At 40.6% G+C, this 14,580-nt stretch overlaps 1 protein-coding gene across 1 annotated transcript in view; it reads left to right on the top strand.

Annotated features, from left to right (window-relative positions):
* COLGALT2 (collagen beta(1-O)galactosyltransferase 2) overlaps positions 1-14,580 on the top strand; it is a 125,771-nt gene that overhangs the window by 91,606 nt on the left and 19,585 nt on the right. Inside the window, exon 7 of the mRNA XM_040359797.1 lies at positions 5,458-5,534. Coding sequence (XP_040215731.1) covers positions 5,458-5,534 — 77 coding nt within the window. The remainder of the gene's footprint in view (positions 1-5,457; positions 5,535-14,580) is intronic.

The following is a 14,580-nucleotide window of genomic DNA, read 5'->3' as shown; positions in this document are numbered from 1 at the left end:
TTTTTAAAAACGTCTTTTAAAATCATCGTGTGTGGGCTTCACATCGTTTTTTGACTTCTGAAAAACGACCAAAAAAAAATTTGAACATGCTGTATTTTTAAACGTCGTTTTTTAAAATGTCGTTTTTTCGGGTTGTAAAAAATGATTGTGTGTGGGCTAAAACGACGTTTTAAACCCGCGCATGCCCAGAAGCGAGTTATGAGATGGGAGCGCTCATTCTGGTAAAACTACCATTCATAATGGAGTAAGCACATTCATCACGCTGTAACAGACAAAAAAGTGAAAATTGTCTTTTACTAACAAGGAATCAGCTAAAAGCAGCCCAAAGGCGAATAGAACTTCCCCTTCAGAGTGCTGTTGTACGTGTTGTACGTCACCGTGCTTTGTTCATCATTTTTCAAACACGATGGTATGTGGGCAACATCGTTTTTAATGATGAAGTTGGAAAAACGTTGGCCCAGATTCAAGAAGCAATTGCGTCTGCGTAACCATAGTTACGCAGCGCAATTGCTTACTTGCGCCGGCGTTTCGAATGCTCCTGATTCAGGAACCTCTATACGATAAGATATGACTAGCATAAGGCTCTTATGCCAGTCATATCGTAGGCTGCATTCTTACGATGGCCGCTAGGGGGCGTTCCCGTAGTGGTCAGCGTATAGTATGCAAATTGCATACTAACGCCGATTCACTACCCTACGCGAGCCCTGCGTACGCAGTTTACGTCGTTTGCGTACATCGGGTTTCGCGTAAGGCTGCTCCTGCTAATAGCAGGGGCAGCCAATGCTACGTATACCCGTCGTTCCCGCGTCGCGAAGTTTAAATTTTACGTTGTTTGCGTAAGTGAATCGTGAATGGCGCTGGACGCCATTCACGTTCACTTTGAAGCAAATGACGTCCTTGCGACGTCATTTGCCGCAATGCACGTCGGGAAAGTTTACCGACAGAGCATGCGCACTACGTACGGCGCGGGAACGCGCCTAATTTAAATGATCCACGCCCCCTACGGGATCATTTAAATTACGTGCCCTTACGCTGGGCATTTTTGAGGAGCGCCCACGCAAATTACGTGGCTACTGCTTCGTGAATGAAGCGTAGCGCAAATAATTTGCGGGGGCGCAGGGCAAAAACGGGACGCTGCGCCTCCGTAAGAAGTGCGCAGCGGTACCTGAATCTGCCCAGTTGTTTTTTGGAAATGCTGAAAAAATAAATTTGAATGCCGAAAAACGACCGTGTGTACGCAGGCATCACAATACTTAATGATGTATTTGGTAGAATCCATGGAAATCTAATTCCAGGGGGGTATGCATTTAATGTAATTGTATACCAGAGTAGCAATATTGAAACCATATCTTGCCATTTGACCTAGGACTGTGTGATTGCATCTCTACTGGGAATGTTTATTTAACCACAAACGTGTTAAATTATCTTGTCTTGTGTAGTAAACAGTTCCACATGATCTGCATTCTTAAAGGAAATATGGAATATAACTTTATTTCTATAATTTTAGGTGCATTAGGCTTATGTATATACAGTAAGTGTATTTGTAGGACTTATACTTGTAAGCATGAGGAATATAGAACACTTCCTACTTTCCATTTTCCTCAAGCTGGGAAATGCTGCAACAGCATTGCTGACATATTGTGCAGTCCTCATCAATCATGCAGTTTTTGCAGTGAAATAAATAAATGCTTCTGTGTTGCCTCATACAATGCAATACACTCACCCTATCCTGGGGTCAGGGACCACTTGGAGAACATTAGGCAGTTAGCAGGGTTTACAGAACATCCCATTTTTGGTAAGGGCTGAAAAATAAGATTTTATAACGCAATTTAATGTATGTGTGACAACAATAATATAAATTCTCACATGCAATATAAAAAGTATGTTTGTTAGGAGATTTGTGCACCATACAGTTCCATTAAAGTGTAACCCATAATGAACGTGTACTGCTTAATGTACACTTATGTAAACACGTGTGAAGTAAAAGCTCATCCTGTAAACACATTTATTGCGTTTACTTGTGGGAAAAAGGAGAAGGCAGTTCTTGATAATTAAATCAGAAGAATCAGTGATATTTCTTAGTTAACACGTGCCAAATGGTTTTCTGGCATGGTGCTACTGTAATGAAGGTTGATAACTTTTAGGCACACTCAAAGCACAATTAGGCCCAGCAGACCACACACAGTTTTTGCTTAGAAGTTATCTGTTATATTAGCAACAATTATGTAATGCAAGGGTTTTCTTATTTTTATAGAAGTTGAAAAAAAAAAATGTGGGTTCTGCACTAAAAAATGTAACGTCCAATTATTTACCCAGGTTCTCTCCACCATGCCAAAATACTGGACTAAAACAAAAAAAAAATAACTTTGCTCTAAAAGTTAGTTAACATACCTATACTGCTGATATCTTTTATTTTTTCTGCATGTATTAAATGCTTTAAAATATATAATTTGTAAAAAATATAAAAAAAGAAAGAAAGCATGTAGTTGATATACTTACCCTACCTAGGGTTGCCACCTGTCCGGGTTTTGAATCATGTGTCTGGGTTTCAGTCTCCCTGAAACCCAGACACATTTTTTAAGACATGAATGTAGTTCAGAACAAAGCCTGACAGAAGGGTAAGGGGGAACTATGCACGCTGCATTACTATTCTCTTTGGAGCGCCCAAAGGTGTCCCAGGTCTGTTATCCTATAGAGCAGAGGTCTCCAAACTTTCTAAACGAAGGGTCAGTTTATTGTCCTTCAGACTTTATGGGGAAAGCACGGACTGTGGCAGGAGTGGACATTTTCCTGGCATCAGCGGGAGTAAACATCACCACAATTGGTATTCGAGGGAGGAATAGTGCCCCATCGTTGGTACCATTGGCAGGAATTGTATTGTGTTGGTGTCAGTGGGTCAGGAGACTGAGATGGCCACTCAGAAATCTTCACTTTATTTTGCTGTAGCCAATGACAGGTTAACTTGGCCTTGTGTTTTGGTTTATTGTCATGTTGGAATGTCCAAGTACGTCCCATGCGCAGCTTCCTGGCTGATGAATGCAAATGTTTCTCCAGTATTTTTTGATAACATACTGCATTTATCTTGCCATCAATTTTGACCACATTTCCTGTGCCTTTGTAGCTCACACATCCCCAAAACATCAGCGATCCACCTCCGTGTTTCACAGTAGGAATGGTGTACCTTTCATCGTAGGCCTTGTTGACTCCTCTCCAAATGTTGCATTTATGGTTGTAGCCAAAATGCTAAATTTTGGTCTTGTCACTCCAAATGACTTTGTACCAGAAGGTGTGAGGCTTGTCTCTATGCTCTTTGGTGTATTGTAAGCAGGATACTTTGTTGCATTTGCATAGTAATAGCTTTCTTATGGCAACTCGACCATGCAGACCATCTTTCTTCAAGTGCCTCCTTATTGTGCATCTTGAAACAGCCACACCACATGTTTTCAGAGATTCCTGTATTTCGCCTGAAGTTATTTGTGGGTTTTTCTTTGCATCCCAAATTATTTTCCTGGCAGTTGTGGCTGAAATTTTAGTTGGTCTACCTGACCGTGGTTTGGTTTCAACAGAACCCCTAATTTTCCACTTCTTGATTAGAGTTTGAACACTGCTGATTGGTATTCTCAATACCTTGGATATCTTTTTATATCCCTTTCCTGTTTTATACAGTTCAGCTACTTTTTCCCACAAATCCTTTGACAATTCTTTTGCTTTCACCATGACTCAGAATCCACTAACGTCAGTGCAGCACTTAACCTCCCTGGCGGTATGATTCTTTACGAAAAAAGGTGCTGAAAGCGGTACCATTATTTGCAAGGACATTTGGCGTTTTATACTGTAGGCCTGTAATTCTTAGGAATAACTCACTTAAATCTGACCAAACAAAAGTCTAGTAGGCATCCCGGGTATGAATTAAAAAAAAAAAAAAATTATAAATTATAATATAATAAATAATTATAAATAATTATAACAAGTAATAATATAATTATAATAAAAATTATTCAATAATGTAATCAACTCAAAATCACTGAAATTTGCTCAGTTGCAGAATTGTCGCTGTCATTACTTTTATTTTTTTATGACGAATTTCCCCACAAATCGCTATCGAACAATTCTGCAAGTGATTATAATTTATTATCGCTGTTTTCTAGCTGCTCTAAAACCATTTTTTACATAAAGGGACACTTTTGGTTGCTATGGACAATCTACAGTTTGCAGGCAGAAAGAACAGTTCTTATTATATAAAAGAACATGTAGAGCACTGGGCAGACCACTAGGGACAAGGGGGGGGGTGTGTATTTTTTACATACAGTACTGTAATCTATAAGATTACAGTATACTGTATGTAAGGTGTTTGTTTATTTTTTTGAATTTGGCGCTGTTCTCCGCCCCCGTGCGTCGTAACGTCGCAGGGAACGGAGATCGGCGGCACAGGAGGACACTGTGTGAATCGAGCGAGGTCCCGCTCGCTCACACAGCGTAGTGGCATCGCTGGATCCAGGGACAAGGTAAGTAACTTTGTCTCTGGCTGCAACAAGGCGAGCCCGAGTCTGGCTCGGGGATACCGCTTTTGGTATAAAAATCTCACCCCAAGCCAGACTCGGGTATACCACTAGGAGGGTTAATGAAAGATGCAAGGGTATGTCAGGAGTCCAGAAACTCAGTTACCTTTTTATACACACACACACTAACTACAAGCAAACAGATCACAGGTGAGGATGGTTACCTTTAATAGCCATTCAAACCCCTTTGTGTCAACTTGTGTGCATGTTATCAGGCCAAAATCACCAGGGTATGTAAACTTTTGATCAAGGTCATTTAGGTAGTTTCTGTTGTCATTATAATTTAAAAATAGTAAAGTAACTATGTGAGTGATAATAAATGGCTTCAGCCAAACACTAACCATGAGTGAAAGAAATGTTTTGTGTTGTCATTCATATTCTCTGAAAAATGTCCAAGAAATCCTAAATTCTGCCAGGGTATTTAAACTTATGAGCACAACTGTGTATATATATTCATGCTTTCAATATCCACCAATAAATTGAGAAAAGTCCCAATATTTGCATGCACTATTCATTATTTTCAGGTGCACACCAACAGTGTCTCTTTTTTAGAAAATATGCTTTTTCAAACAATTTCAACTTCTTCAGTAACCTCTAGCACCACGCATGTGTTGCCCTCACCTCCAACAGTTAACCTAACAATTGTTCAGGTCTATCAGCCAACTTCCCTTTTAGGGTATTTGTATTCACTCCTCCTCTGTAGTTGGTTCCTCCATGGATGCAATAAGTGATGAGAATTGCTAAGGACATAATGGAGGATACAGGTTGTTTTTACTTGTTAAGCATAATAACCAAATCTAAATAACAAGTCCTATGAGTTATATTGCTTTTTAAATGACAAAAGATGCATATTTTTATTCTAATTCTATCTTGTAAACTTGCCCTTATTGTATTCTAGTTGATCGCCCACCCCTAGAAACATCACGATATGTCTACGTGCCACCTAAACTTCCAGACAAGATGGGATTTGATGAGGTTAGTTGTCTGACGCTATAAGATTAAATACTTTGTCAAGAATTGTTACCTTACTTTTGGTCTAATTTAATTAAGTTAACTGTTTTTTCGCATTTACTATATTCTCTCTGGGAGAGTTGGTATGCAATAAGTATGTTATGAATCACTGTCACAGTCAAGGAATTTGTGGTGCTTAATATACAGTATTGTATAAGGACTGCACTTAGCAGCTTATAGAAACTTAGGGCCAGATTCACAAAAGGGATACGACGGCGTATCTGCTGATACGTCGTTGTATCCCTGTTTCTATCTATGCGACTGATTTCATAGAATCAGTTACGCATAGATATCCCTAAGATCCGACAGGTGTAATAGTTTTACACTGTCGGATCTTAGGATGCAGTACCGCGGCCGCCGCTGGGGGGATTTTGCGTCGTAAACCAGCGTCGGGTATGCAAATTAGTGTTAGTTTGCCGTCGCAAAGATAGGGTACCTTTTACAAAGTGTAAACTTAGTACACCATGTAAAAGTATACCCGTCTTTCCCGCGTCACTTTCAATTTTTTTTTTAATTTTTTATTTTTCCCGGCGCAAGTCTTTTTTACCCGTCGCGATTCACAAAACGTTGGCGCGTCGTAACTTTGCGCAAAGCACGTCGGGAAATTTGCGACGGGAGCATGCGCAGTACGTCCGGCGCGGGAGCGTGCCTGATTTAAATGGGACTCGCCCCATTTGAATTGGCCCGCCTTGCACCGGACGGATTTAGGATACACCGCCGCAAATTTCCAGGTAAGTGCTTTGTGGATCGGGCACTTAGCCAGAAAATTTGTGGCGGTGTAACCTAAATCGGTTACGTTACGCTGCGCCGCCTGGCTGTGAATCTGGCCCTTAAAACCTAATTCAGTAGAGGCAGAATCTGGCAGCAATTAAAGTGGTCCCACCGACTTGATTTAGAAGGATCCAGTTCTCATTTTTTTTCTAGGGTAGGAGTAACACACACTAGTACGTACCTTACTTTCCGGCCTTGTAGTAAAGTCCTCTCCAGCACTGAAATGTGGATGGACACTCCTACCATGGTCATGTCCCCCTGCAGTTGTTCTGCACTGTACATGACGACATAAAGTGACAAGAAGAGGGAGGTTACATCACAACCGAGAGCTGGAAAGGAGGAAGATCATAAAACTGTGGACTAAAGTGAGTATTAGTGTGCATTACTCATGCATGGAAGAAAATGAGCAGTAGATCCTTCTTCAGTAGTGGGGGTTGGGGGTGGATAGAGACTATTTTAATAAATTCCTAAATAGTTAGGCCTTAATATAATGTTCTAATGTCTCTAGCTTGATTCAGATATTTGCATGGAGTACTGGTATTTTTCACATTTGGCTTCATCATGGCTGCACATGGTCACCATAGTTCCCTGGTAACCAAAGTTTCATGCACATGAGCTTTCCCACGCAGGGCTACATGTCTAAACACAACCTACTGCAGTGTGTACACTAATAGGAAGTGAGAAGCAGTTTTTACCACACTTGTGTCGTGTGATGGTCAACTTTCTGTAACATGATGCAGAGCACAGGGAAAGCTGAGTTGTGCTTCCTGGTAGTTTGCACAATACAGCTGTTCTACATTGAATAGTCAGGAAGTATGAGCAGCTTTGCATTACCATAAATAAAGTCTTCTTTAGAGTGAATTTTGCGAAGGACCAGATCACAGTCTTTAATGTTTAATTTGTAATTTAATATGTAATTTAAAGATGAAAGAACAAGGTGGTGTCCCAGGCTGCCCCCTGGCTATGGGCATATGACGAACCCTCTCCACAGTAAAAAAGGGAGAAAACTTGGCATTCAGAAGCATTTGCGCCAGCAGATTTTAAGTGCAGCTAGTAAGGTCTGAGCTCTCTGCACCCCTTAAAGACTCAAAATGCTTAAGTTATTTCTGTGATTGCAATTATCTGCATCCTCAACCCGTGCCTCTAAGTAGCAGACCTCAGTTTTAAGGGTATGGAGATCAACCGTATGGTCCCCCTGTCTATCTACTGTAGAGGAAACACATTGCTCAACCTCGGTAATGCGGTCCTTAAATGAATCCAAGTCCCTAATTGTCAGACCGATGTCTGATTGGAGGTGGTCTATTTTAGTAGTCAGAGCCATTTGACAAGTGGAGATGGTCATCATAACCGCAGTGAAATTGGCGAGTCAAGCTACTATTCCCTGAGAAGCAGTCTAAGTGATCATGTGTACTGAAATGGCGCAGCTACTAGGAACTTTTACTGATCCTTGTGTAACACTGATTCCTGTGTGGCAGGATGGTGGGACACGCTTCACCCTGGGCATGGCCCCACGGCAGAAAACCAGGTACAAAAAAACTGAGTGCTTGTTGTAATAAGCACTCTATCTTACTGGCCAAGCTAGTGTAGCTGCCTGTGGGCCCCGTCAGTCATCGCATTCAGCAGCGGCTCCCGCTCAGTTGTAATAAACATGCTGCCTTGCTAACTAGAATGGTCGAGGCTGTCTGTGATCTTTGTCAGTCTTGGGGTTCAGCAGCGACTCCCACTTGGCTGCAACAGTGCCCTCATTCTTCAGGCCTGGCTCCCAGGGAGGAACAGGGAAAAGACAGAGGGACAAGAGGTAGAACGGTCTCACCACACCGCAGGATGAGGAATCCGGTTCAGTGTGCAAAGCCTCTCTAATGTGCGTTCTCTCTCAATAACATCTTGAGCACGCCCCCCACACCTGTTCTCATGTTGAAAAAAGTCTGAGTGGGATAGCTTTGAGATTATTGAATACCAATATGCTAATACTATCTAATAACTACTGTGTTTTTTTTTACTATAAGCAAATAGGCTTTTTCTCGTCGCAAGGAAATTTTCCCCTTTCAAGAGAATCATGCAAGCAAAAAATGATTGGATATTCTTTGCAAAGTGAATTTTCACCACTTTCACTAAGCTAAGGCAACATTCCCTTGTAAAGTGAACAGCCTTCAGTAAATCAATTCTATTTTAACAAGCAATACCCACTAGAGCCAGGGGTTATTAATGAGGGGAGAATTGTATACATGACTGATATGAAGGGGTCTTAAAGCCCAACTCCAGGAAATCGAAAAAATCTCCCTTGCAGTGAGGCTGCTCCCACTGTGCAACGGTTTGCTTGTTTATGTCTTGGTGAGGGTAATGCCACGTACACACAATCGGTTCATCTGATGGAAACGGACCGATGGATTTTTTTTATCAGATATCCGATGAAGCTGACTTTCATCAGTCTTGCCTACACACCATCAGTTAAAAATCCGTTCGTGTCAGAACGCGGTGATGTAAAACACTATGACATGCTAAGAAAAATGAAGTTCAATGCTTCCGAGCATGCATCGACTTGATTCTGAGCATGCGTGGATTTTTAACCGATGGACTTGCCCACAGACGATCGTTTTTTTCTATCGTTTTTTTAACCATCAGATAATTTTAAAACAGGTTCTATGTTTTTTCACCGATGGTAAAAAAAAAAGGTTGGGGCCCACACACGATCGGTTCGTCCGATGAAAACGGTTCATCGGACCGTTTTCATCAGACGAACCGATCGTGTGTACAGGGCATTAAAGCACCTTTACTTACCCAGTTAGACATATGGACCCTGCATCAGTCTTTTTGACATAAGCAAGCATGGAGCATGGGGTAGAACATGCTGCAGGGACTGGTTAAGCAACGTGGAGAAGTGTAGGAGCCTTTTCTATGCCCCCTAAACCCAACTGAGCAGCTGACCCCTGTAGTGCGGGCGATGCCCTACTGCAAATGGGAATGTTCCCATTTCCTAGAGTTGGGCTTCAGGAGGATTAAAAATATGTCAGACCAAACGTGCATTGTTGTTGGTTTCTAAACTTTTGGAGCTGACTCTAAAATTAGTCCAGACTTAAGCTAATTGGCTTTGTTGTTGAAAGGATTGTTTTACATACCCTCAGACTTATTTCAGAGTGGAGGTCAAATCAGCTCTGCCTGTCAGTTTTTCAAATGGACTTGATTGGAATTCCTATGGACAGGCAGGTGTTGTTTACTGGGTCCAATCAGGTCCAATAAAAATAAATAAAACGGAGGTCCTCTTCCGTTTAGGCAGAGCTGATCAGAGGGTAGTCTTGTGTAAACGGACACTGGTTTACCATAGAGCGGAGTGGGCTCTGTCTGTGTACGCTTTGCTTTGTGGACAAGATTCAGCTCACGATCCCCTGCTGATCAAAATGTGTTCAAAGTGTAAATTTATTGTTAGGGGTAGGTTTAGTGATACAGTCAAGTGTTAGGGAGATAAGGTTAGGGTTAAGATTAGGATTGGGGTTCATGGGGCTAGGTGGTGTTTTAAGGCGTAAGATACAGGTTAGGGAGTAATTTAAAATGTAGGTAATAGTGAAACTCTTATGTAAAAAAAATAAAATCTTCAGCTCATTTACGTGCTACTGTCCCTTCCTCCTTCCTGAATCCTAAGTGAAAGGATCTGTTTGCTATAATCACAGGATCAGTCTCATTGGTGTAATAAGAAAATGATACCTCTTGAACAGAGGAGAAGAGGCTTAATATCTAGCTGTTAAAGGGGTTCCTTGTTGTAAAGTAGTAGAGATGTGGAAGAGTCTTCTACAAGAATTGGTTGGAGCACATTCAAGCTTCTTCACAAAAGGGTTTAATAGTTCCCTAAGGTGTATTGCAGATTACCATTTTCATTGTAAAGTGTTGTACACAGATTTTTTTCAGGGATGCAGAATTTGGGTCTAAGAAAGCATTTTTGCAATTATATGTACAAATGCAGGAACAAGGAACTGTTGTGTCTACTAGTTAACTTGAATTTTGAAAACACGAGACTTCAAGACCTATGTAGGTTACAGAGGCCTCTTTAGCCGCGTACACACGATCAGTCCATCCGATGAGAACGGTCTGATGGACTGTTGTCATCGGTTAACCGATGAAGCTGACTGATGGTCTGTCGCGCCTACACACCATCGGAACGCGGTGACGTAAAACACAACGATGTGCTGAAAAAAATAAAGTTCAATGCTTCCAAGCATGCGTCGACTTAATTCTGAGCATGCGTGGATTTTAAACAAGATTGCTTTTTTTTAACCTATGGATAAATAACCGATGGGGCCCACACACGATCGGTTTTGAACGTTGAAAACGGTCCATCAGACCGTTGTCCTCTGTTTAACCTATCGTGTGTACGAGGCCTTTGAGGTTAACAAGAACACATTGTTAAAATTAATGAGCAGGATTTGTGTCAAAGATTAACAACTACTCTTCTACTAATTGTCTAGTTGCTGTTTACAGTCTTCAATGATAACCCTCAGGTGTTCCTGGACTAAATTAAGGAATTGATGTGTCTCTTTTCTTTGGATCTAAAGATCACACACACACTTAGTTTTCAACCCCTGCTTTTTCAACATCTCTAATTACTATTTGCTTCTAAACTGAATACATAGCACAAATCCAAGGAATTCCAGTAAAACAGTGGCTTTTTCTAAAATAAAAGGAACACTTTTTATGGATTCTCCATGGCTCTAAAATAATACACATGCACGCAGAATAAATATGTTTAAAAAATGACCTGTCTTTGGAAATTAATTCTCCTCTGCATATTTGAGCAGGTCTAAATCAGGAATAAAAAAGGCTTTTTTTTTTAATGATGGGACGGGGCTTTGTATGAAGTATTGGACAAGTAGATGTATTACTATAATCTCAAATAAACTTAAATATATTAATGCATTTCTAAACATTGTTTTAATGTTTTTTAAATAGCAGCTTTGTTTAGAACAAGACCTGGAGATCCTCCATTGAAGGTCCATTTCCGGGCATTTCCTGTAATGGGACATGCATCGGTCTTCCAGTTGTGTACCTCCCTCCGTTGTCTGCTAGGTCCACACACCTCTCTTGCAGACTACAAGTGCCCATGCTGATGCACATTGCACAGGCATTATCAACTGTTGTGACAGTATGTTATGAAAATGATGCATAATCATTGTTTATGATACACTACTCTTTAGCAAATTAAATGTTTCACAGTTAGGGTTTATTTCAACTTTAAAGCGGAGATCTGCCTAAAAAGAATATATTAAAAGCCAGCAGCTACAAATACTCCAGCTGCTGACTTTAAATAAATGGACACTTACCTGTCCAGGGTGACCGCGATGTCCGAGCAATAGCTTGGCTCTTGGCTGCCCCCACCGCCATCCTCGGTGAGAGAATCAGGAAGTGAAGCTTTGCGGCTTCACCTCCCAGTTCCCTACTGCGTATGCGCAAGTTGTGCTGCACATCCTAACTGGTCCCGCTCAGGGGTCAAGTCCTGGGGAAAAAAGTGTGGGAACTCCCACCCAAGATCCACTCCCCCACCAAAAAAAAAAAATTATACGCTCATATGCATAATTACTAAACCGTATGTTTTTTTTTCGATCCACTGTACCTTAGTAATCCTTTAAGCAAGTTCTTTCTAAATCCTGCGATAACTCGCGGCAAGCCTCCGCAATGTCTCCTGGGAACAATAAAAAAAGCTCCCAGGAGACATTGCGGCATCGAGGAGTACCCGCACATAGGGTTGCCAACTCATCCCTTTAAAACAGAACACATATTAATTACACAGGTTCTGAGGCTAATTTAATGCAAATAAGGCACCAAGTGAGTTTAATTACCTCCTTAATCAGCCACAGAACCTGTGTAATTAATATGTGTTCTGTTTTAAAGGGATGAGTTGGCAACCCTACCCGCACACTACCCGATTAAACCATATACAGGAAGCGGCCAGTAACATAAAGGATTACTAAGGTTCGCCTGCCCCTGACAGTGACTCGAGCTGGGCATCGCCGTTTAGTGAAGGATTGGCTCGGGCGGCTCGGCTGCTCTAGTCCTGCAAAGGGAACTGCGTTCCTGCTGTGAAAAAAGTGCAGGAACTCCGTTCCCATGCGTTCCCGCAGGACTTGAGCCCTGGTCCCGCTGTCTTTTGGAACCTGTGTGTTTCCTTAAAGACAGCGGGGGGGGGGGGGGTGTCGTGACCCCTGCGGGAGTCTATGCCTGGAAGTGGGTGGGGGGTTCCATTTTTGTGTGGACCTCCGTTTTAAGTGTTTAACACTACCATATCTTACAGGTGCTAAATGCATATCTCTACTGGCTTTTTTCATACAATACATACAGTACATTATCCAAACAGCACATGTGTAAGAACATTCCCTTAAGAGGAACAGGGACAGAAAAAGTTCTATTTTTAACTTCTCCCAATATTCCTTACTGCATAAGAGGGATATTCTGATGCCCACCATTTACAGCTAGAGCAGCTTCAACTCTTTTGGGTAGGCTGTCCCATTCACATCTCAACGTTTTGTAGCTTGAATGCTCCAAAACACTGGAGGAGAATAAAATCTATTACTCTCTTTGAAGTGGGTCATATCTCCACTCCAAGTCGCCTGAAGCTCAAAAAAGTTCTGGAGCTTTTTTTGCAGCTCAAATTGGGCAGATTTGTGTGTTTTTTAATGCATGGAAATGTGCGATTTGCAAGTTTTTGTAGGCTTTTGCTCACTTTGATGTGTGTTTTGTTGTGATTTTCTGCTCGAATATAATATATTAATAAATACATGTAAAATAAATACACAAATAACTAAAAATCATCATAAATAAATAATAAATAAATAAAATAAATTAATAATATGTAATCAATAAATAATAAATAACCCCTAACCCTAAAAATAATATTAATTCAATTATTTTTAACAATAATAAAAATAGTAATAATAATACAATAATAATAAACTCCCGAACCCAAACAAAAAAATAAATTAATAATGATCATAATAATAATAATATTTATTATTAATAATAATACTAATAATAATTCAATTATTTTGTGTTAAGGTTTTTATTATTTTATTTATTTATGATTATTTTTTTATTTGTGTATTTATTTTACATTTATTTATACATTTTATATCATTATTATTATTCATAGTAGTAGGTGTTCACACCCATACGAATTGATTCCTGCACCATTTGGCAGTTCACACTGCGATCTGCAAATTAATCGGGGGGTGTCATTAACTTTACATTGATACCCGCAGCGGTTCACAGATGTCAGTGTGAACCGCCGGCAGGTGACATGCGATATGGGAACCCGCACTGGAATTGCGCTGGTTCCCACATCGCATATATGTGAAACGGGACTGAGGACTACTAAAGGACTCCAGCAACAACACACAGCCCTGTAGGTTTTCATACCAGGTAATCTAGAGCTGACTGAGGATTAACCTCCCTGGCGGTAATCCTGAGTGTGGCTCGTGGTGAATTTTTATTACCAAAAGCGGTAACCCCGAGCCACACTCGGGATTGCATCGCAGTATCCTGGGAAAGTTACTTACATTGTCCCCAGGATCCTGCAATGTCTCCCTGCTGTGTCCACGGGCTGTGTCCTCCGCCTGATGTAGTGTATGTCGAGCTCCATTCCCTGCGAGCGTCGCGACGCACTGGGACGGAGCCCAGCTCCAAATTCAAAAAGTGTAAAAAACAAAATACACACAGTACACTGTAATCTTACAGATTACATTACTGTATCAAATTCACATTTCACCTCCCTTTTGTCCCTAATGCTTTGTCCAGTGCCCTGCATGTAGTTTTATATCGTATATAATGTTCTTTCTGCCTGGAAACTTGAGGTTGTCCATAGCAACCAAAAAGTGTCCCTTTACATCAAAAGCGGTTTTAGACCAGCTATAAAACAGCAATAGTAAATTAGAATCATTAGAATTGAGCGATAGTGATTTGTGGGGAAATTCATCATGAAACACCGAAAGTAACGTCAGCGACAATTCTGCAACTGAGCAAATTTCAGTGTTTTTGATTTGATTGCATTGATATATATTTAATAAAATATTAATATTATAATAATATTCATATTAAATATTGAATAAATGTTATTATTATTATTAATTTTATTATTGTTATAATTATTTATAGTTTTTTATTATTCTATAATTTATGATTTCGTGTTTCAAACTTTATCATACCCTTGACTTTTGTTTGGACAGATTTAAAGGGGTTGTAAAGGTACAATTTTTTTCCC

The sequence above is a fragment of the Rana temporaria genome, chromosome 7 (assembly GCF_905171775.1).
Source record: "Rana temporaria chromosome 7, aRanTem1.1, whole genome shotgun sequence".
NCBI lineage: Eukaryota > Metazoa > Chordata > Amphibia > Anura > Ranidae > Rana > Rana temporaria.
Note: the sequence above shows the minus strand (reverse complement) of the source record. Positions and strands in the feature narration are given on the sequence as shown.